This window comes from Citrus sinensis, chromosome 3 (assembly GCF_022201045.2).
Source record: "Citrus sinensis cultivar Valencia sweet orange chromosome 3, DVS_A1.0, whole genome shotgun sequence".
NCBI lineage: Eukaryota > Viridiplantae > Streptophyta > Magnoliopsida > Sapindales > Rutaceae > Citrus > Citrus sinensis.
Genome location: NC_068558.1, coordinates 35,556,885 through 35,582,161, shown reverse-complemented (window position 1 = coordinate 35,582,161; position 25,277 = coordinate 35,556,885). Strand labels below are relative to the sequence as shown.

The following is a 25,277-nucleotide window of genomic DNA, read 5'->3' as shown; positions in this document are numbered from 1 at the left end:
AGTGGTATCAGAGCGAGGTTAACTATGACAACCAACAAAGAATGAATTGAGTACTTAGAAGGGGAGCACGGTAACTTACAAGACAGCATGAAACACATGGAGAGTTAGGGGTCAACGACAAGCTGCACCACCTTGAGGAAACACTTAGCAAGTTGGCTGACGCCATTGGAGTTTCCAGGGGAACGCCAAGCCATAGTATCCATGATCAGACGGAATCGTCACGGCCACCTCGCGAAGAGGCTGAAAGGGGTCGCCAGCAATTCGTGTCTCAAGCAACCAAGCTGGATTGTCCGCGGTACTCAAGCGAGGATCCAACAAAATGGTACAACTGGATAATGCAATTCTTTGAATATCAAGAGGCAACAGATGAGCAGAAAGTATCACTAGTTTCTTTCTATCTTGAAGGGGAAGCCAATCAGTGGTGGCAATGGTTACGACGGGCCTATCGAGAAGAATAAAGGGCAGTTACGTGGGAAGTATTTGTGGAAGAATTATGGGCCCGTTTTGGTCCTACAGATTGTGAAGACTATGATGAGGCACTATCAATGGTGATACAGACGAGTTCACTTCGTGACTACCAAAAAGAATTCGAAAGGCTTAGGAATAGGGTGCAGGGCTGGACACAAAAGGCGTTAGTGGGAACTTTTATGAGGGGGGTTGAAACCGAAAATATCAGTAGGAATCCGGATGTTCAGGCCAAAAACATTAAAAGAAGCGATTAACTTAGCCTGTATGAAGGATGATCAATTATCACGATAGAGAAGGTTGTTGCGTTATCCATATAACAACCGTACAACAGCATCATTATCGAACAACGCTCGTGCTATATTACCCAGATCCATCAAAAAGCTATCATGGGACGAAATGCAACGCCGGCGAGCGCAGGGGCTTTGTTTTAATTGCAATAACAAATTCACGGTAGGACATAAGTGTCAAGGCCCATAATTATTACTTCTTGAGAGTGAAGTAACAAATAAAGACTCCACATGTGAAGAGGTACCTGATGAATTGCAGAAATGATTAGAACTAGCCGACCCAAAAATTACCTTATATGCACTGACAGGATGGGCAGCCCCCCAAACTATGCGTGTAACAACTAAAGTAGGACTTATTGACATCATAGTGTTGATTGACAGCGGCTCAACTCACAATTTCATCAACTCTCGGATGGCTAACATGTTGCGGCTACCAATTGTGCCCACTACTGGATTTTCAGTACGGGTCGCAAATGGGGAAACATTGACATGCACAGGAAAATTTGAAAAGGTCCAGATTTTATTATAAGGTGTTCTTTTTACATTAACTCTTTATTCACTTCCTATTACATGATTGGATATGGTTTTGGGAATTCAATAGCTCGAGATGTTGGGTTCGGTGGTTTGCAATAGGAAACTCCTCACCATGGATTTCAATTGGGAGAACCAGAGACGATAGTTACAAGGGATGGACCCCAATTAATTCAGACGACTTCTTTAACCGAAATCATCAAAGAACTAAGACAGGGGCAATCAAGTTTTGCAACATACTTTCACATGAACATGGAGGAGTCCCCAAAGACGGCACCACCAGACATGCAGAAATTAGTAAAAGAATATGCTACTATATTTCAGGACCCAAGTCAATTACCACCTTCATGATAGATTGACCATTGTATCACATTGAAGGAAGGAATCAAACCTATCAACGCCAGGCCTTACCGCTACGCCTATTTTCAAAAGGCTGAGATTGAAAAGTAGGTACATGAGATGTTGAATTCAGGGTTAATCAGGCCTAGTTATAGTCCATTCTCTTCACCGGTATTATTAGTCAAGAAAAAAGACGAAAGCTGGAGGTTTTGCATCGATTACAGATCACTCAATGAAGTCACTGTCAAGGACTGATTTCCAATCCCTACCGTGGAAGATATGCTGGACGAATTATATGGGACCAAACTAGATCTAAGGGCTGGATATCACCAGGTACGGGTAAATCCCTCCGACATTCATAAAACGACTTTCCGCACACACAATGGCCATTATGAATGTCTGTTAATGCCATTTGGCTTGTACAACGCACCATCAACATTTCAAGCCATTATGAATTCTATTTTTCGTCCCGACCTGCGGAAATTCATCCTTTTTTTTTATGATATACTAATCTATAGTCCTTCTTCGAGTTGTCATCTTGAGCATGTCAAACAGGCACTGGAAATTCTCTAGCAGTACCAATTTTTCATTAAAGTAAGTAAATGCAATTTTGGCCAACAAGAATTAGAATACTTAGGCCACATTGTTACTTGTCACAGGGTACAGGTGGATGGAAAGAAAATTATTGCCATGATATCGTGGCCACAACCGAAGACTATTTCAGAGTTAAGAGGATTCCTTGGTTTAACCGGCTACTACTGCAAATTTGTGCAAGGATGTGGGTTGTTGGCACGACCCCTCACCAATCTTCTCAAAAAGGATAGTTAGGATGGAACCAGGAAGCAGAGACAACGTTTGACAATTTAAAGAAGGCCATGACGAGTACACCCACACTAGTTATGCCGGATTTCAACAACATTTTTATTATAGAGATAGATGCCTCTGGTGATGGCATAGGCGCAATGTTACAGCAACAAGGAAAACCTATTGCTTTTATGAGTCAGGCACTTGGGGTTGCAAAAAAATCATGGTCAACTTATACAATTGAGATGCTTGCAATCGTGGAAGCCATACGAGCATGGAGGTCATATTTGCTAGGACGTAAATTCATTATTCGGATAAATCAATGCAACCTTAAAGATTTTTTGGAGCAAAAAATTACCATGCCCGAACAACAACAGTGGCTGGCCAAATTGATAGGATACGATTATGAGATACAGTATCGTCCGGGACGCGAGAATGCCGCTGCAGATGCTCTCTCCCGCCGTCTGGATAGTCCCACTATTAACAATTTATTTGTGCAACAGGTATCAATCTGGGAGGAGATTAAAATAACTGCTCATGAGGATGATTATATGAAGAGACTCAAGTTCATGGCTCAATCGCCAGATACTGGCCCATATTCCATACGCCATGGGCTAATATTTTTTCAAGGCAAAGTCGTAGTTCCTCTGAGGTTACGGGAGTCATTAATATTCGACGCTCACGACACTAAAATGGGTGGTCACTCTGGAGTCCTTCGTACATACAAACGTTTGGCGCAACAATTTTATTGGTCTTCAATGTTTCACACGGTGCAAAAGTATGTAAGCAAGTGTGAAGTCTGTCAAAAGACTAAAGCATCTACTTTAAAACCAACAGGACTCCTCCAACCACTACCCATACCTTGTCAAGTCTGGGATGATATTACTCTTGATTTCATTGAAGGATTGCCGCATTTGCAAGCAAAAGACACCATCATGGTTGTCATTAATAGACTTAGTAATTATGCCCATTTTATATCTTTGTCTCATCCATTTACGGCTAAGATGGTGGTAGAAAGATTTGTTAATGGCGTTGTCAAACTACACGGCATGCCAAAATCCATCATCAGTGACCAAGATCCAATCTTTATCAATAAATTCTGGCAAGAGTTTTTTACCATGTCAGGGACGCAATTAAATATGAGTTCGACATATCATCCGTAAACTGACGGCTAGACGGAGGTAATTAACAGGTGCTTGGAACAGTATTTACGAAGCTTTGCTCACCAATGGCCACGCAAGTGGCATTTATTCATATCATGGGCAGAATTCTGGTATAATCCTACTTATCACGTCTCGACGGGGATGACTCCTTTTTTAGCCTTGTATGGACAGCTGCCTCCTACTATGCCACTGTATCCCGTCGGGTCATCTCTAGTGCATGACGTCGACTAAGCTTTAATATGCCGAGATGAGCTACTGCTTCAGTCAAAGAAAAATCTAAAGGTTGCCGCTAATTGTATGAAACAAATGGCTGATAAAAAGAGGCGCGATGTTGAATTTCAGGAAGGTGACATGGTGTATTTGAAACTTCAGCCTTACCGCCAGTCAACTGTTTTTCGACGAGCTAATCAAAAGTTGACTAATAAGTTTTTTGAGCCATATAAAATTCTACACAAGTTCGACAGCGTTGCCTATAAACTTCAACTACCACCGGAGTCGCAGGTTCATCAAGTATTCCATGTTTCATTGCTTAAAAAAGCATTTGGAGAATTCCCTACCCCTAGCATTGAGCTGCCGGCGATTGATGATGAAGGTGTTCTCATACTTGAGCCTGATGTTATTATTGATACGCGTTGGCTCAAACGTGGTGGTAGGTTTCACGAACAGAGTTTGGTGTGCTGGAAACGGTTACCACATGAGGAAGCAACATGGGAGGATACTACAATACTCAAGCAACAGTTTCCTCATTTGACCCTTGAGGATAAGGTCCACTTCGTGGAGGGGGTATTGATACGATATGAAGGTCGTCAAGAGTATCAAAGCCAAGCACTAGGTATGAAGGTTACACGTGAAGCATAATGGAATTATGCAAGCAACATGCAAGAAGCATACCAAATGGTGCATGGAATTATGCATGCAACATGCAAATAGCTAAAGGATAAGTCTGGAGCAAAAGGATAAGGCTGGAGCAATCTTGGTGAGATCGTTGCCGACTTGGTGGAGAATCGTTATTGATTTATTTTATTCTATTACCCGACTAGTTAGGATATTTAGTTAGTTGTTGAGTCAAGGTTGTTATCTTAGCCTACAATCTCAGTTGTTTAGTTGAGTTGTTTTGCTGTATTTCTTTTACTATAAATAAGCTCCAATACTCATGAATAAAGGGAAGAGAATTATTCAACTTCAACTTGTGTGGTCGTTCTTACCCTAAAAAGAACAACTGTTATTAACGCTTTGACTGGAACCTTTATCAAATGGTATCTCTAAAATATTTATAACTTTTACTGTTAAACATAGCATATAAATTGGAAGAAGTTGCTGGAATTAATTATGTCTTGACATAATTTTTGTAGAGTGAAAAATTGATATGGAAAATGAACAAAGAATTGACTTGGATGCCTCCGAAAAAAGTGATGAAAGTGTTCGTTTGAGAGTTAGGACAGAATCATAAAATAATAATGATACAACTGTTGAATTAGAACAAAATTCAACAGCCGCAGTTCAAGGGAGTATTCGTGGCCGTGGCTGTAGGGATAATACTAATCCTGTTACTTCACAAAAACGAGGTGGTGGTGGTGGTAGAGTAGTCTCTGATGCTTGGAATCATTTTAAAAATATTAAGTTGGGTGAGGAAGTTCAGGCGATTTGCAATTACTGCGGGTTAGTTATGCAAGGACATTATTCGAAGGGTACTAATCACTTAATAATTCATGCTAAACGTTGTCCTAGAAGGTCATTCAAGAATGTACAGCAAATGCACCTATCTTTTTCTTCTAAAGTTAATAGAACCACTTCACTTAGTAATTGTAGTTCTGAATCAAAATGGGATATGGCTACAGTAAAGCTTTTTGTGGCTAGAATGATTGTACTACATGAGCTCCCCTTGGCATTTGTTGAGTACGTTGGGTTTTATGACTTGTTGAAGCTACTCCAACCTTGTATTGAGATTATTAGTAGAAACACCATCAAAGCTAAAATTTTAAAGCTTTATGATGTTGAAAAGAAGAAGACAATGAGTATTTTGGAAGCTTGTGAGAGTCGAATCGCAATTACTACAGATATGTGTGTTAGCCTATATGACTATAACTATTGATTTTAATGATAACAAACCACATGTGTTAGTTAAATAAAGATTTATGAATTGTGCTTTTATAATAAGAAAATGATTTTATGGAATTAAAGTGTTTTGGACTCAAATGAAAGTATTTTATAATCTTTGATATTGTTTTAAAATTTCAGATTTGGACCTATTTGAAAATATTTAAATATTTTAGGTCATTCTATAATTTCACATAGTTTGGGTGATATCATAATTTCATAAAGTTTTGGTATTGATAAAGCATTATTTAGAAATTCTGAAATTGGACCTATTTGAAAACTTTCATAACGTTTTGGGCGATAATATAATTTTATAAAGTTTTAGGGTTAAACTGTAGTTTTAGAAAATAGTTTACTGTAGCAGTTACTGTAGCAAACGGCTATCCGAATTTTGGGCAGTAAGCTTCTGGAGCATAAACGACTATCCGAATATTGAAAGCGGCATGCCGGATGTTCTAAAATTTAAATTTTTGCCTTAACGGTAACATAAAAGCGGCTAACCAGATTCTATAAACAGTAAGCCGGTTATCACCAAAATGTGCATAACGGCTAGTTTTTGAGTTCAAACTACATAAACTCAAATCCAATTCATTTTCAATCTCTCTTGCAAGAAAAATAAAAAAGCACACAACGTTCATTGAGCCCTCATTTCGCAAATCATAAAACCTTGAATCATCTTTTGTTCTTCAATTTGTATATCTACTCTTTAAGAGAGTTTTTATTGTAATCTTCAATTCCTCATCTTAATTGTGAGTGTTTGAGTGTGTGAGACACTTGAGTGAAGAGATTGAGAGATAATCTCTTTGTTGTAAAGGTTCATTGACACTTTGAAGTCAATTGTAAACATTTGAAGCCTTGGAAGGCTTGGATCACTTGGAGGCGTGGACGTAGGCGGAGATTGCCGAACCACGTAAAATTTCATGTGTTTGTTTCTCTTCTCTCTTACTCATTTGTTATTGTGCTTTTATTGAACTTATTGCTTTCAAATTTATTAAGGCATTAGATTGGATTGTTGTGTGATTTTGTTAGGATAATTTTTAAAATACCAATTCACCCCCCCTCTTGGGTTGCACACTTGTATTTCAATGTGGACTGCTAGTAACAAAAAAAAAAGGATACATGGTTATTATGACACATTACATTGATAGCTTATGGGTGTTGCGAAGTCTTATTATGAAGTAATATTCTTAAAACTTATTTTTTTAAAGCATAAATTAGTGTCATGTCTAATATTTTAATTTTTTTTTTCACATTGTTAGGTTTATATATGTGCCAGCTCCACATAGTGCTGAGGTAATGTGTAATGAGTTATATGGTTGTTTCATGGATTGGAATATATGTTAGCCTAAAGGGCTACACATATTGTAATTTTGATGATAACAAACATATGTATAAAGTGATTTAATAAATATTGTATTTCACATTTTCACTAGTTTTGTAAGGGTAATATTTATGCAAGTGAAATCAAGCTCAAGACACTCAATGGACAACGGCGAAATCAAGAATAAAGTTTAGAGCTCAACGGATAAATTAGTGTGATAAATTCTTGTAAAGCCGATATGATTTAATTGATGCATGATTTAACATTTGAGAAGCTCAAGAGATTAATTTAATTAAATACTTTTCATAAACTAAAAGGTTTTATTTTTATAAAGTAAAGTATTTTGTGGATTTGAGTAATTTGGACTTAAATGCTAAGTTTTGAAATCTTTGATTTTAATAAGTATTATTATTAAATTTCGGAGTTGTACGTTTTTACAAACATTTGAAATGGTTTGGGCCATACTATAATTTATGAATATTTTAGACTAAAGTGAAAGATTTTGAGAACTTTGAAAAATATGGGTATTATGTTGAAAATGACCTTTTTACAAAATAATAATATCTTTAATTTCAAAAAGTTTTGGAAAGACAACTATTCTTAGGAAATTCTGAAATTGGACCTATTTGTAAAGTTTTATGACGTTTTGGGCTGTAGTATTATTATAGAAAGTTTTGGGCCAAAAGTGTAATTTTAGTGAACAATATTACTGTAGTAATTTCAAAAATAACGGTAATATCATTGTTCATGAGCGGCTAGCTGGATAAATCAAGCGGCTAACTGCTTGGGCGCGGGAATTTGCTTATAACGGCTAGTTTCCGGGCTTTAACTATAAAAACTCAACTCAAACTTCATTTTAAGAACTAATGCAAGCAAATATAAGATCATATAACATATATTGAGCTTCCAAAACACAAATCATCATAGATTGAATCATTTTTGAGCTATTATTTGCATATCCATTCTTAAAGAGAGTTTTTGTTGTAATTTTTATTTCTTATCAAATTGTGAGTGTATAAGTGTGAGAAACACTTGGGGTAAAGAGATTGGGGAGATAATCTCTTGATTGTAAAGGTTCATTGACACCTTATAAGTCAATTGTAAGAACTTGAGGCCTTGGGAGGCTTGGATAGTGAAACCCTCGAGCTTGGTTGGCTTGGAGGCGTAGACGTAGGCGGGGATTGCCAAACCACGTAAAAATCCGTGTGTTTGTTTTTTTCTTCCCTTACTCTTTTATTTTTATGCTTGTTTGAATTTATTGTTTTCTATTTCATTAAGACGTTAGATTGATTTGTTGTGCGAATTGTATTGCATAATTTTTAAAAACTCAATTCACCCCCTTCTTGGGTTGCGTTACTTGCATTTCAATATAGATAGAAAGCTGTCCACTGCAACTGTTGATAATTGTACTGCAAATGATTCTATGATTGCCTTGTTGTTGGGCAAATTTTCTGCTAGTTCAATGATTATGGGTGACAAATTCTTTCAATACGTTGTTGTGCTCATATATTAAACTTGATAGTTAAAGATGGTTTGTCTGTGATACAAAATAGAGTTGAGAAAATTAGAGATAATATTCATTATTGGACAGTAACACCAACTAGAGTTGAAAAATTTGAGAATGTAAAAAAAAAAATTAGGTTTTAAGGAAACCAAAAACTTGGTACTTGATTGTAAAACTAGATGGAACTCCACTTACTTGATGCTTAGTACTGCATTGTTCTATAAAGATGTATTTGATCGTTTAAAGGAACATGAGAGAAATTATACATCTTTACCTAGTGAGTCAGAGTGGAATTTGTCAAAGCTTATGTGTGAGTATCTAAAAAGCTTTTATAAGTTGACAGAACTTTTTTCGGGGACACGATATCCGACATCTAATTTATTTTTTGACAAGATTTGTGAAATTAGATTGTCAATGAATGCATGGATGCAATCACCAATTGAGGGGATAAAAAATATGGCCACTAGGATGATTGCGAAGTATGAAAAGTATTGAGATGTTATTCATGAAGTTCTTGCAGTGGGGACTATGTTAGATCCTAGGCATAAAATGTTACTAATTAACTTTTTATTTCCTAAAATATATGGGGAAAAAGCTAAATCCGAAATTGAAAGAGTGCATAAGTTATTTGTTGATTTAGTGCATGAGTATGAAGTAAAGCATCTATCAAATTCAAGTGGGGGGGTTAATGGTGCCAATTCTCAAGCTGCTTCAGGAGGGGATTCTATTATGTTGGACTTAGATTTGGATGAAATGGCTTATGAATGGGCATTATTTAGAAATGAAAACACATAGAATACTCATTCCAAATCAGAATTAGAACTTTATCTTGAGGAGAGTACTTTGCCTTCAACTAGTCAATTTGACATTTTGTCATGGTGGAAGAATAATCAAGGCAAATATCTTATACTTGCAAAGATCGCAAGGGACTTTTTGGCCATTCTTGTATCAACAGTTGCTTCGGAGTCTGCTTTTAGCACTGGAGGTAGACATTTGAGCCCTCATCGCAGTAGACTTCACCCATCCACAGTGGAGGCATTGGTATGTACTCAAAATTGGTTTTGGCTTGAACAAAGCCTAAAAAGTATGAAAAATTTATGTATTAGAATCAAATTATTTGTTGTACTGTTCTTATTATCAATTTATCACTAATTGGTTGTCTTGTTCATTGTGTTTATGGTTTACATATTTTTTGTAGATGGAATTCCAGAGGAAGCAATACTTTCTGCTGAGCATTTGATTGAGGAAAGTTGGATGAGTGAGCAACAGTCAAATGAAGTGGATGATTGAGAGTTTAGTCTTTAGCAATAGTGGTTTGAAATTTGAACTTTAAATTGTAGAATTATGTTATGGATTTATATTTGTGGATGTTTATTACTTTAAAATTTTGAATTTTAGATTCTATATTGTGTTGTATTTGTGTTAAGAACCTGGATAAGTTATATGTTTTGTATTTGAAATTTTGTTTATGGGTATGCATGCTCTATGAAATTGTGTGATGATGTTTTGATGTAAAGCTTCTGTTTTTATTTGTCTGGAGATCCTGTTGGACTTGAATTTTGATGTCATTTAGTGTTGTGCTTTTGGGTGTTGTTTGGTTTCCAAATTTCTTTGATATTTTTTATGGGTTATTTGGTTGGTTGTTTTGTTATCACCATTGTTGTGTTAAAAAGGCAACCAGGACAATTGGAAGCGGTGGATTATCTGCATTATTTGAAAAATTTTAGTGGTTCAATTTTATGGATATTTTGAGCTTTTTTGTTTAATACTTGTTGTAGTTAGGGGAGAAAATATTGAATTTTTGGCTTGTAAAATTGCTTGGTTTATTTTGTTTTATTGTATGGTTCTGATACAAGCAGCATGGAAACATATAGCGTCCTTTCTATCAGAAACATCAAAATCCGGAAACCCGAATTTTTTCAGGTTGAACCTGGACCGAACCGGACCCGGATGGAAAAAAATCGGGTTCAATGAGGGTCCGTTAATGAGAATTTAGTGATCGGGTCCGAATCCGGAACGGCCAAACCCGGACCCGGAAATTGCCATCCCTAGGTAAGGGGTTGTTTTTCACAAGTAGGTTATTGAATAAGTTATAACACATTTTTAAAATTCCTATTATAACCCTGTATTTTAATAAAAAAACAATTGCATCTCACTTATGCATAAACCCTTATATATAAATCATCAAATATCATATTACCGCCATAACCATGTACGTTCTCTCTAGTTTTGATCTAGTAAATTCATATTATAATTTCATAACTATGGCTTTAAAAGTTTAATCTATATTACATATCTAAGGGAAAAAAAAGATATGTCTAAGCAATTTATTAAATATTCTTTAAAAATATAAAGTAATTAAAACTTATATCTATTTTGGTCATTATATAATAAAACAATACTTTCGTAATAAAATTGACCAAACGCTTACACTATACTTTTCAAATTCACAGTAACCACAACAATACAGTTTACAAAACACCAAATAACTTTTTTAATCAGCAACTTATTTCATCTGAACAGTACAAACAACTTATTTCATTAGCCTCCGTAATCCCAAACTGACCCTAAATATGGTGGAGTTTTGTGGTTCATTGTGCCGCTTTCTCAAGAGTAAAGCACACCACTAAATTTTTACTGCTATTGAGGACTTCCAAACAATTGGTGTATGCGGGAACATTTTTAATTTTTTTCTAAATATTTGGAAATGATTTTGGTTTACCACGGGAGCTCAGTCGTAATATTTATTAATTTAACAATTTTTTTTTGGGTGAAAAAAAAAAGAATAAGATGATACATAAAATTGAGTTGTGTTAATGTTAAAATAAATATTAAAAAAAGTTATACTTGTTTCTTTTTTAGTATATAATCTTAAAAAATGTGTTTAACCGGTACAATAACAGGGAAAACAATTCGAAATAATTAAAATCAAAACATTATCATAACTAACTATTAACTATGTGAACAGTTAATTAAATTTTATGTCACTATTAATACTGTAATATAAATAAATTATAACATCATATAATGAGATTTGGATTGAGTGCTGAGGTGATTTTTTTAGTAATTTTTAAAAAAGATAAAATTAGTAATTATTAGATAAAAATATAAAACTCCTAAAATCATACATAAGTACCACAACCCCTTTGAGATACTTTACTGCTTTTCAGTTTCTACGCCGATTTCCACTTTTGATCTCTTATCTTCGCTGAGAATTTTAGCCTTTCATAATTTTCTTACCTTTATAGTGTGCGGGTTGAGGCGGCTTAAGTGTTCCCACTGATAATTTTTTTTCGCCTATGATTATGAAATATAAAGACATCTTGGACTAGCTAGCTGGTAAATAAATTAAAAAGATCAAAAGCGAACATGATTAGCTGCTGTTGAAGCAGGCTTTTCTGAGTTTTTTCTTGACCTACCTACAACGCGTGGGCTTTATCCTTTATAGATAATATGGAAAGACAAAATAGAAAATCTATAAAGGAAAAGATAATAGGAGTTCTTACTTAGTTTTAGAATCGAATTGAACCGAAATAAAAATTTTCTTTTTTGAGTGATCTGATTGTGCGATACCTTTTTTCTTCTCATTTGAGATATTATGGGAATGAACCCACCGCTGAACCTAATGAGTTAAAAATATAAAGTAAATAAAATAAAGTCAAAAAGAAATAAAAAAGAAAAAAGTAAAGCAAAGGTTATTTAAAGTATTAAAGTAAAGAAAAAAGTATTATAAGGTGGTCACTCTGTCTCTCTCAATGTGTGTTAGCATATGCTTATAGAACGAACTACCAACATCGAGGTGTTCTTGCTATTTTTCTTATGCAAAATGAAAGGCTTGATATGTTGCCAGAAACTTATGACTGCTGAAATATAGCAAGCATACCACATTTCGAAAATTGTTTCTATTTTGTAAAATGACCTGAACAGCTCTGTATCGATTAGATAAGTGAAAACTCAGATGGGATCGTAATTGTACAACTTAATTAGAGAGCATGCATTGTTCATCATAAGTGATGTTGTTATACTCTTGTACATTTTCAAAAAATCCACATCGTTAATTATTGCTGAATCTGAGACAACATGCACCTAACATGTCTCTCCTTTGGATCATCCAAAGTGCAAAAGCAAGCAGTCTTCAAAACAAGAAGCATTTGCTCCTCATATCCATTGCCGAGGAGCTTCGAATCGATAGCCCGCTTAGGATTCTCAGAAGTCATGACATTTCTCATCCATTTAACCAAACTCATCTCTTCTGTATGTTAGAAAAAAATCATCGGATGGGAGTTTTCCCATCACTAAACCAGCTAGCAACACCCCAAAGCTGTATATATCACACATGTAAGTAATTGACAGCGTCTGCTGATACTCTGGGGCTATGTATCCCGCCGTTCCCACCACGTCCGAAGTTGTGATATGTGTATGAGCTTCGGGGAAAACTTTTGCAAGACCAAACTCAGAAATCCTGGCTTCCATATCATGGTCTAGAAGTACCTTCGCTGGCTTGAGATCTGTATGGATTACACCAGGGCTTGGTGCATATGCAGATACTCAAGTCCAGAAGCTATTCCTCGCACAGTCCTGTATCTAGCTAGCCAGTCTAGTTGTCTTCGTCCTCGTGAGACATCATTCAGAATGTCTTGTAAACTTCCATTCTTCATGAATTCGTAAACAAGCAAATGGCAGCCGGGCCTGGCCAGATGAGCCAGCAAAGGAAGAATATTCCTGTGCCTAATTTGACCCAGGGTGACAATCTCTGACCGAATTTGCATCATTTCCTCGGTTAGTAGCTTACTATCTGCTTCAACCAACGCCGTGGCATCCATCGGAGGCTGAACAATCTTCCTAATAGCAATCATCTTTCCCTTGCGTCTTGGTAGTTCAGCTTTGTAAACATCTTATCCTCACCACCTGATCCTATTTTCTCCAAAGAAGCGAGCGCATATTCATTTTCCAAGAAAGCTAAGTCGTCAGCTTTCTTGAGGAGTGGACTGAAAACTGCTGGATTTCTACCTACACCTCTCACGGCCGACAAGATTAACTTAAAAAGAACAATCTCAACTTCAGCTTTTCTGGATTTTCCACGAGAAATTGCTTTCAAATCTAATAGGTCTATCTGCGATGCAATATCTTGCAATCTAGCACTGACCTCTTTTATTTTGAACATCACATCATCATCCTGCAGCAACATCCTCTGGAAAGCTTCCGTTTGGAACTCATCCAACAAGTAATCAACGTCGCAAGCCAAGATCTGAAGTTTGCATAGCCACATCTTCACGGACTGATTAGTCGTCTGCTTTGCCATGGCATCATCTAGCACCTCATTAATCTTCAGCAACATCTTCTTCCACCCAATCAGGTCGGCCTGGATCTGCTCTTCGCGCGCAAACTGCTGAAGCCAATCTTGAGTCAACGCTTTTAGTAGCGTCTCGATAGTTCCCGCGAGTAAGTTAGAGACCGTTTGTTTTTGGCTTCCGAAACGATCGAAAGGAATTATCGAGAGTGAACTTTGGCATCTTTTTTCTCTGTCGAAGGTGCGGTGGCTTCTTATTTCTGATTCAAAGGGAAAATGGAGAACTTTAATTAGTAATTGTGTAGAGTAGTGAGCAGCAGCTAGTAAAAGAAAAGAAGATTGATTGACTGATTTAGGTGTGAGCGTACGACGGCTTGCTTGTCTGGGGTCAGGACCGTCCACCACCTAAAGACAACTGGAGAAATATTTGTGTTGGTCAATCTCCTTATTAGGATGGTAAGCCAGCCATTCACATTTTGTCATTTAGTAAGTGAGTCTCACTGTAAATTCAAGCTAATCTTATAATAACACTTATTTATTGTATTAACTAAGTGATTGGTCCAACCATCTCACCTAGACAAGAATTGCCTACACGAGTTTCCTTCATATAAACTGAGATCGTGCGAACAAATATCCACTAGGAAAAGAAAGGAATAACGTTATCATGTAGGATCAACACGATTTTGTCGTATTGTCTTATTTACTTTTTTTTTAAAGTTTACTTCCCTGTTGCTTCACTGTACTTCAAGCCTTATTCTCTTACCATTTATCTTTGTTGTCGCTTGTTGGGAGTTAAGATACCAGAAAAGTGTTTGGTATCTGAGAAAATGAAGAGAAAATAACAGAGACTTCAGGGAGAGATAGAGAGAAACGTAATACTCAATGTATTGTTATGATCGTTACAAGATGATTTATATGTGAGCTGTGCTTAGCTAATACATGCATCAGCTGATTGCTAACAAACTTACAGCACAACATAACTAACATTTTGCCAGCTCATCTTACACGTCAGCAACCATAACTAACAATAACGAACTATTCTTAACATCCCCTCTCAAGCTCAAGGTCTTGGAAGGACATTGAGCTTGGACCTAAGATAATTGAACTGATCAAAGGCTAAGGGTTTGGTAAGAACATCTGCCACCTGATCACAACTTGAAACATGACTGATGTGAACTTCATTACGAGCTATGTGATCACGAACAAAATGCAAGTCCAGCTCAATATGCTTAGTGCGTGAGTGATACTTGGGATTATTGGCCAGGGCTTCAGCACTCTTATTATCACAATGAAGAGCTGGAACTTGTAATGGTGACATCTTCAATTCTTTAAGCACATATGATATCCAAAGCACTTCAGATACTGCTAATGCTAAAGCTCGATATTCTGATTCAGCTGAACTTCTTGAAACTATTTGTTGTTTCTTGGAGGACCAAGAAACTAGATTGTCACCTAAGTAAATGCAATATCCACTAACAGACTTTCTGTCATCCAAGTCTGATCCCCAGTCTGCATCTGAAAATGCTGTAAGAGTAAGTTTTCCAGTACTGAAAAATTGTAAGCCAAAGTCTGCTGTGCTCTGCAAATATCTCAAGAGTCTTTTACATGCTTGCCAATGAATGACAGTTGGGGCAGCAAGGAATTGACTTAGTTTATTCACTGTGAATGCAATTTCAGGTCTTGTTAGAGTAATATACTGTAAGGAACCAATCAGACTCCTATACAGTGAAGGATTCTCAAAAGCTGCTCCTGTCTTTGACTAGTTTGTCACTTGAACTCATGGGAGTTTGACATCCTTTGCTATCAATCATCTGAGCTTTCTTGAGTAAATCACCTATATACTTGGTCTGAGAAAGATGCATCCCAGCAGCTGATGGTGTTACTTCAAGACCAAGAAAATAGTTAAAATCTCCTAGATCTTTTAAAGCAAATTCAGATCCCAATCGAACAATAACTTCCTCAACAAGCTTATTATCAGAGCCAGTGATTAGTATGTCATCCACATAAATGAGCACCACCACAATGTCACCTGCCTTATGCTGAAAACATAGTGAGGTGTCTGATCTGGAAGTGTGAAAACCCCAGTGTTGCAGAGATGATTTCAACCTGTCATACCAGGCTCTTGGAGCCTGTTTAAGTTCATACAGGGCCTTGGTTAACTTGCATACATGTGAAGGATATTGAGGGTGCAGAAATCCTTCAGGCTGGTGCATGAAAACCTCTTCAGTAAGGATGCCATTTAGAAATGCATTATTAACATCAAGTTGCCTGATTGACCAATGGTTCATAACAGCAATGCTCAATATAATTCTGATAGTGCAGGGCTTAACCACAGGACTGAAAGTCTCAAAGAAGTCCACCCCTTGGGTTTGATGAAAGCCTTTTGCAACCAACCTTGCTTTGTATTTGCTGATACTGCCATCAGGATTATATTTCACTCTGAACACCCACTTATTTCCAACAATCTTGCCAGCCTGTTCTTTGGGAACTAGAGTCCAGGTTTTGTTGTTTTGTAAGGCATCAAACTCTACTTTTATTGCCTCTCTCCACTTAATATCTATTAAGGCTGCCTTGACAGATTGTGGTTCAAGGTTTTGAGTGACTGCCAAATAGGTTTTAGGTTTGAATATGCCAGCTTTAGACCTAGTTACCATAGGGTGACCAGTTTGAGCTAATAAAGACTATTGTGCAAACTGAGATGATTGTTCAGGAGGTGATGCTGTTGTTGGATGCTGTACTGGTGAGGGTAGATGAGAAGCTGTAATGTACTGATTTGGAGAAGAAGCACTAGAAGCAGGTCCTGCATCTGGAACAAGTGAACTAAAATAAGGTTGTACACTGTTACCATCTTGAATGACTGTTGTGGAAGGGACAAATGTAAGAGGTGTGGAATTCTGCTGAGTGACCGACACATTTTGAACAGGTTTGTGAGAAGGAAAGAGTTCAGAAAAAGGAAACTCAGACTCATTAAACCTAACATGCCGAGCAATATAGATCTTCCCAGTAGAAGTAAGACACTTATAGCCTTTGTGTATTGGGCTATAGCCAATCATGAGACACTTTTGTGTGTGGCAATTGAACTTATGCTTGCTATAAGGTCTGAGGAAATGATAGAATGCGCAACCAAATAATTTTAGGAACTGATAGTCAGGTTGTCTGCCATGAAGTTTGGTGAAGGGTGAAATGTTGTTTAAAACAGGGGTTGGTAATCTATTTATAAGAAAAGAGGCTGTGTAGAATGATTCCCACCAAAAAGATAGAGGCATTTTTGCCTGACCAAGAAGGGTAAGCCCTGTTTCAACCAAGTGTCTATGTTTTCTTTCCACCACACCATTTTGATGATGTGTGTGTGGACAGCTATGTCTAAACTTTATCTCTTCTTCTTCAAGAAAGCTTTGGAAACTTCTATACTCACCCCCCAATCAGACTGTAATGATTTCAGAGTATATCCAAACTGTTTTTCAACTAAGGTTTTGAAATATTTGAAGGTGTCTAGAACTTCTGATTTGAGTGTCAAAGGAAAAATCCAACAATATCTACTATAGTCATCCACAAAGCTAATGTAGTATCTATAGCCATGTAGAGATGGTAAGGGTACTGGACCCCAAAGGTCAGTGTGTATAAGCTCTAAAGGAACTTTAGTTTTGATTCCAGATGAGTAAAATGACATTTGATGAGCTTTACCATACTGACAAGCATCACAAAAATCAGGTGCTGAAATATATGAGTAATCAACAGAAAGAGAAGACAAAATAGATTTCAACACATGTTTGTTGGGATGACCAAATTTTTGATGAAACAAGTTTGCTAATTTGGTTGAGTTCACTTGAAACTGTGAATTACAGACATTATTTGCAGCTGTATCAGAAGTTTTACAAGCTGGATTATTTAAAACAGAAATCATAGAGCTAGATGCATAGGTAAGACAACTGGAGTTAGAAACAAAGTCATTCTTTGACAGCAATAGGTACAGTCCTTTCTTAGCAATCCTTTGAGCCAGATGCTATTCCTTCCTCTTGTCCTTTATGAAACACATATTGGCAACAAACTCAATGGTTATATCAGTGTTATCTTCAAGTAATTTTGAAACACTTATGAGATTTTTGGTAAGTTTAGGCACACATAAAGTATTTCTTAAGTGTAAAACTGCACTGCATGATGTTTGAAAGCATGCATAGCCAATATGTGAAATATGCAAGCCCTTACCATTTCCAACAAGAAGCAACTGATTACCTGAGTATTCATTTCCAATTTGCAGGTTCTGTAAATTGTTGGTGATGTGATGCGTTGCACCACTATCAATGTACCATCCTTGGTCAGCTATTGCTCCCTCAGAGGTTGCAAGAAAAGCAGCCCTTGGTGGATTCTGATATGGATTGTTAAAAGGAACATAGTCCTTGTTGAATCTGTTCCTGCATTCAGCTGCAGTGTACCTTGGTTTAAAACAAATCTGGCAAGTAACATTAGTAGCAGCCTGATCCAAAGCACCTTTGCCATTTGCAAAACCACCATTAAATCCTCCAGTCTGGCCAGGATTGCCATTGTAATTACTTCCTCTGCCTCCTTGTGGAAAGTTTCCAAATGAACCATTCCAGCCACCATTCCAGTTTCCTCTTCCTTGTCCTTGTGGAAAGTTTCTACCATAACCACCTCTGCCTCCAGCATATCCACCTCTAAAACCACCATTCTTGTTCCAATTGTTATTGAATTAACCACCAGTCTAATTGTTATTGAACTGACCACCTGGTTTCTGATTATTATTATTATTAGTTCCAAATCCAGTTTGAGCAATGTTAGCAGCATAGTTCAGCTTAGCTTCCTTGCTTGCACTTAGCTGATTTGCTTCTAATCTAGCTTCGTGAGATAACAACATAGAATATGCTTCATTGATAGAAATCTTAGCAAGATTTGCTTCAAGATAAACTACAACAGGATAGTAAGGCTGACCTAATCCAGAAATTAGGTGAGTAAGAAAATCTAGAGAACTTATTGGGTTACCAGCAATGGCTAACTCATCAGTAATTGTTTTTAGCTTGCCAAAAAATTCAGTTACTGTCATTGATCCTTTTCTAAGATTATTGAGCATTATTTTCAGATGAACCTTCTTAGCAGAGGTTTCAGATCCAAACTGTCGTTCCAAACTAGTCCAAAGTTCTAATGAAGTTTCAGAGTTTACCACAAGACTCAATATCTCAATGCTGATAGATGACATCAACCAGCTCAGCAGCAACTGATCCTTTCGTTTCCATGTGGTATATGCTGGATTCAGCTCAGCATCACCAGAAGCACTTTCAGTCTCACTTTGAAGGAATTGATCTGGACTGGTTTTTGATCCATCGAGTAAATCTTCAAGACCATTGGCACGAACAAATGAAAGAATTTGAGACTTCCAGATCATATAGTTTGATCGATCGAGTTTGATTGGAGAAGTAAGAGTAAATGATGAAACCGTAGTATTTATACTTGAGTTTATGCTTGAAGATGCCATGAGATTGAAGATCGGTAGCTCTGATACCAAGTTAAGATACCAGAAAAGTGTTTGGTATCTGAGAAAATGAAGAGAAAATAACAAAGACTTCAGGGAAAGAGAGAGAGAAAACGTAATACTCAATGTATTGTTATGATCGTTACAAGATGATTTATATGTGAGCTGTGCTTAACTAATACATGCATCAGCTGATTGCTAACAAACTTACAGCACAGCATAACTAACATTTTACCAGCTCATCTTACACGTCAGCAACCATAACTAACAATAACAAACTATTCTTAACATTGGGTTTGCCGTAATACTGATGCAATGGGTTTTGGGTAATGGGCTCTAAGTGGGCCGGATAGCATAAATGAATCCTTTAGGGGAGGTTAGTCCCACTCCCGGTCTCCCTTCAATATACTTTTCTGCTTTTCGATTTCTAGCCTCCAATTCCTCTCTTGATGTCACTTGCCCTTTCCACGTCACAATGTGTTAGAATATGCTTATCGAATTGAGTTGCTTTTGCTATACATGGAAAATAAATAAAATGCTTACGTTTTGCAATTGACCATCCTTTGTTGAGTTGTAAGGATGTGTTTTCAGAAATTAACATGACCATTGTATGTTGAAATAGAAAATATGCCACATTTCAGAAATAGTTTCTAGTTTCTAAACAATGTCGTGAACCACATAATTGTACAAACTTAAAAAGTAAACTCAAGATGGGGATCATAATAATTGTACCGCTCAATCAGAGAGCATACATTGTTCCTCACAAGTAACGCCCCAACAATCTAGACTTGGTAATATATTGTTCACTTTCACTTTGGACTGAGCAAATGCCACTTTGTCCACTTCCATTCTTCATGAATTCGTATACAAATAAAAGGCAGAACGTTCAAGACCTTGAGTCAGGCCTGGTTATATGAGCCTGCAAAGGATGAATATTCCTGTGCCTAATTTGACCCGCAGTTTTAATCTCAGACTGAATTTGCATCATTATCATGTTCAGTAGCTTACCATCTTCTTCAATCTACTCTGCCGCATCCTTCGGCGGCATGACAATCTTCTCAATAGCAATCATCTTTCCATTGCTTCATGGTATCTTGGCTTTGTAAACTTCTCACACCAACCTGATGCTATTTTTTCCAAAGAAGCAAGACAGTAAGCTACTGAACATGATAAGCTTCTGGTGGACAGTAGTGGTCCTATCACATACTGTAATAGTTCTCAAAATCATATGACACCAGTGTCCAGTTGGGAAATCACACCCGTCACTTATGTTGATGATTCACCTAATAATTGCTCTGTCTCTTCACTGTTTTTCTGTGCCCAAAAATTTTCATGCAACCTTCTCAAACTGTCAAGCTGCTCAGAAACTTGCCTCATTGTTGGCCTTTCGGTGCCACTAGTTCTTAAGCATTTACTGGCAAGCTTAGCAACAATTTCTATCTCCTCCATTTCATTTTCATCAGCAACCTGAAAGTTAAGAATCTGACGCAAACTATTATTTTCAATCGGATATGGAAAATATGGAACCATCCTAGTCATTTCATTGGATGCCAATGCCACGTAAGAGCGAGGGTGCTTGCCGGTTAACAATTCCACAAGGACAACCCCAAAGCTATACACATCACTCTTCTCTGTCAATTCACCTGTCATTAGTTGGCTGCTAATTAGCTTAATTGTTAAAAAAAATTTTGGATGGCAGAAAAGATCTAAGGTTCATATATTGTCTACATAGAGGAAAAAAATTGGACACGCCATGAGGCTATCAATGAAAAAGACAAATTTCGTGGGAAGAAAAAGAATTACCTGTCCAAAAAAGGTACTCTGGATCTAACCAACCAACGGTCTCGATTTCCTTTGTTGTCGTCGCAGTTTGATCATGTGACGAAATCAACACTGAAGACGCAAAATCAGCCACTTTTGCCGTATAATTGTCGTCCAAGAGTATGTTGGCGGACTTTACGTCTCCGTGAATGATGGGAGGGCTTCCTAAAGAATGCAAATAGTCAAGAGCTGAAGCAGTTTCGGCCGCGATCCTCAGACAAGTTTTCCAAGTTTTTAAAACTTGTGAACTCTGATAACGGACATGTTGAAACAGAGTTCCGTTGGGAACAAATTCATAAACCAGTAGAGGCACTTTGGTTTCCAGACATACCCCTAATATCTTGACCACATTCTTATGGTTTATTTGTGAAATAATTCTCATTTTGTGCTGAAATACCTCATTTATCAGAATCTTATCTACCATTTTGGGCTTCTTTACTGCAACCAGGGTATTGTCAGGTAAGACACCTTTGTAAACAAAGCCAAAACCACCTTCACCAAGAAGGTGCCTTTTATCATAATTTTTTGTGGCTTTTACCAGCTCTGACTTGGTAAAAAGTTTGAATTGCGCATGCCAGAAATCTAAGCCTGGATTACTATAGATTGCAGCGCCAGGATCTCTACCTCCTGCTAGTTTTGGCAAGATAAATCTACGGACATTTAAAGACTTTCCACCTGATTTTTTTCCCAAATCTAGTAGTTCTATCTGCGATGCAATATCTTGCAATCTAGCGTTGACCTCCTTTACTTTTGACATGGCCATAGGAGCATCGGACTTATCCACGGCATCAGCAACATCTTCTTGCAGTAACATCCTCTGAAAAGCTTCCGTTTGAAACTCATCCAACAAGTAATCAACATCGCAAGCCAAGTCGCGAAGGTTGCCGAGCCACTTCTTCACTGACTCCTCCTTCATCTGTTTCTCTACCGCATCAGCTAGCACCTCATTTATCTTCACCAACATCTTCTTCCACCCAATCAGATTGGCCTGGATCTGCTCTCCGCGTGCAAACTGCGCCAGCCAATCTTTTGTCAACTTTTTTAGTATCGTCTCGATAGATTCAGAGTGGAAGTTAGTGACAGTCTCCCTTCGGCTGCCGAAACGAAAGGAATTATCGAGAGTGAACTTTGGCATATTTTCCAATGTTGATCGGTCCCGGTGGCTTCTTGCTTCTAATTCAAATGGAAAATACGGAGGGCATTAACAAGTAATTGTGCAAATTAAGCAACGGTTGTAACTTAACAAAGAGAAGAAGATTCATTGACTTAGGTGTGGGTATGTGACGCAACCGCGCGCACAAAAGTCCACAAGTGAAAGAGAGGAATAAGTCATCATCTGGGAAATGGTTCTCTGCCTCTATTTTTTCTTTTAAAAAAGGGTAATTTATCGTCAGCCCCTACATGTTTCAACAATTAGCGCCGTACACCCACATGTTTCAACCATGTGCGCCGCAAACCCATTTCCGTTAAATAACTAGTTATTTGCAACAGTGTAGGGGTAAAAATGGAAATAACTACTCTGAAAATTTTAAAAAAATTATTTAGTTTCCAGAATCAAATCTTAACTAATCATTTCAACCTTTGTAGCTTTACTATTCCTTCGTCATGTCACTGAGCTTGCTTGTACAAGAAGCTCAGCTACTGGAAATTGAAGGGAAATCCAAGATGAAGAGAACCAAATGGCGGGAAAACCACCCATTATCACCTACCACTCTTATATATATTAAGGAGATAATTTTTTTTGCTTCGTAATTCAGAAAATGCACTGATGTAACAGAGGTTTCAGAGCTAAACTAGTCACCCGTCCTTGAAGGAGTTAAGGTGAGTGAGAGCACTTTTTTATTTAATTTTCGTTAGGTATACTGATTTGCATGTCAATTTCAATCGCTATATTTTGTGATTTGAATCAGTACAATTGCATTTTTAGATTTGATTTTATTATGGATGGTTGTGGCATTGGTTCTATTTAATTTTCTTTGGTCATTGATCATTGCTTGTTTGGAGAATGCTGAGATGGTTGTTGATAATTCGTTGGGTGAATGCCCTTAATCGATGAAATTAACAAGGATTTCTGTGTTAATGTTGTGTATACAGTTTGTTAAAAGTTTTATATTGACTGAGATTTATGTTTGTTTCACGAATTAAAGGTCTTGATAATAATAAAGTAGGTATCGTGGTTACAGGAAATCATGGATAAAGATGATGATACCACTATCTTTTTTACTTACAAGGATAAGACACATAACCTTGGTATTATTGATCGAGACAAATTCAGTAGAGTTTCTGTGATTAACAAAGTTATGGTGAGAGTGTATGGAAGGAAGATGTTATTTGAAGAGAAGTTCAATTTGAGTATTTGGCAACCATGGGACTGTAAAGAAGCACAAATTGATACTGATAAAGACCTCACCTTTTAGCTAAAAGAGCACAATCATCATCTTATTTACTATATGCAGCTTTACCTTGACAAAATACCCCAAAGCGATGTCTATGCCGCAAAGAGAGTGTTATTCCAACCTTTTGAAGTTAACTCATTTACAAGTCCACAAACCAACAGTCCAGCAACTTTAAACCTTAATGACCCAATTTTATTACCCCTACATAACTCAACAAACTGAACTGACTCAAACATTATTCAATGACACACTCTTACCTAAATTAGAAGATGAAATTCCAATCAATGCCACAACCACTATCATGAAACGTTTGGTTACACCAGATTCTGTTCAATCACAACCCAATTCACAAAAAACACCATCCCTTACTATAACCAAGATTCAAAACAAATTTGATGCAAACTCTGATTTATTTGAGGATTTCTTGGACACTTACTTCAGATCCCCTGCACAAAACCATGCAATATTTCCAACATAAACACAAGAAGTCACCTCAACTCAAACCAGTGATACAGAGCATATGCATGAAGTCAGTGATAACAATGGTGACAAAACTTCATGTTACACTCCAGAAAGTCCATCTCAGCAGTTCCCACAAACCTTTACCCAATCTCCAAACCTATCTCCTTTGTTGAATGAGCACAAAGACATAGAACAAACATCTGAAGCTACCTTTACACCCGTTTACCAAAATGACATGGCATCTTCCCCACTTACTCAAATCCTGAATCACAGCCTGTTTATGCTTCCAACCCTTTTAATGATTCATCTGAACAGGCTGGTATACTCAACTCCAAGTCAGCAGCAGCTGCTAAATATGACTCAGAGGATGGTGTTTTCAGCTTGCTTGATAGTGATAAAGATCCAGCTCATCCATTAGATGCTCCTAATGTCATTAATCTAGCTGCGAAGACTGTGTCAGAGCCTCAATTGGCTTTTGTGCTTTCTGATGGCAGTGATAGGGATTGTATGCTTTCTGACTATGAAAGTGATAATAATGATTTAGGCATTGTGTCTGATGATGAAGTTGATGGTGTTTTGGCTAAAATGGAGGCAATTGTTAGAGAAAACATGTACATTCCAAGTTGGAATCCTGTATTATTTAGAGTAGGGATGTATTTTAGAAGCTTTAGAGAGCTTGCATGGGAAATCAGGCAATATGCTATTGAAAACAAGTTTAAGGTCTATAGGTATAAGTTTGAAATGGCTCGAATAACTGTTGGTTGTGCATACTACAATTGTCCTTGGTTTTTGCATGCTGCAAGAATCAGATTTGGAGGTGTTTACCTGTTGAAGAGACTTCATAATGTACACACATGCTCGCGAGAGTTGGACAATCCTGAATGCACTACTGAGTTCATAGCTGCTAACTATGGATAAACCTTTATAGATCACCTTGAGACAAAAGTTGATTTCATTCAAAATGAGCTTAGATGAATATATGGTTGTAAGGTTAATAGGTTTAAGGTGTATAGGGCAAAAAAAATCGCTTTGCGAAAAGCATATTTAAATCATGAGTCAAGCTACAGGCTCATTAGAACTTATGCTCAGATGATACTACACAAAATGCCATAGGCTTCGGCATTAGTTAGTGTAATTAGGTTTCCAGGGGAGCAATCTCGAACTCACTTTGATAGAGTGATCCTCTCATTTCCAACCGTTAGAGATGGTTTCAAAGCTGGTTGTAGACCCTTTATTGGGATTGATGTCTGCCATTTGAAAGGTCCTTACAAGGGTGTGTTGTTGTCGGCAGTAGCAGTTGATGCTAACA

At 37.2% G+C, this 25,277-nt stretch overlaps 1 protein-coding gene and 1 pseudogene across 1 annotated transcript in view; both read right to left on the bottom strand.

Moving 5' to 3' along the window:
- Positions 1–12,438: 12,438 nt before the first annotated feature.
- Positions 12,439–13,852, bottom strand: LOC127900793 (leucine-rich repeat receptor-like serine/threonine/tyrosine-protein kinase SOBIR1; annotated as a pseudogene).
- A 6,364-nt stretch (positions 13,853–20,216) lies between these two features.
- Positions 20,217–25,277, bottom strand: part of LOC102619508 (wall-associated receptor kinase 3-like) — a 29,073-nt gene continuing 24,012 nt past the window's right edge. Inside the window, exons 2-3 of the mRNA XM_052437229.1 lie at positions 21,093–22,104; positions 20,217–20,932 (exon numbers count right to left, since the gene is read on the bottom strand). Of these exons, the coding sequence (XP_052293189.1) occupies positions 20,556–20,932; positions 21,093–22,104 (1,389 nt within the window). The 3' untranslated portion in view covers positions 20,217–20,555. The remainder of the gene's footprint in view (positions 20,933–21,092; positions 22,105–25,277) is intronic.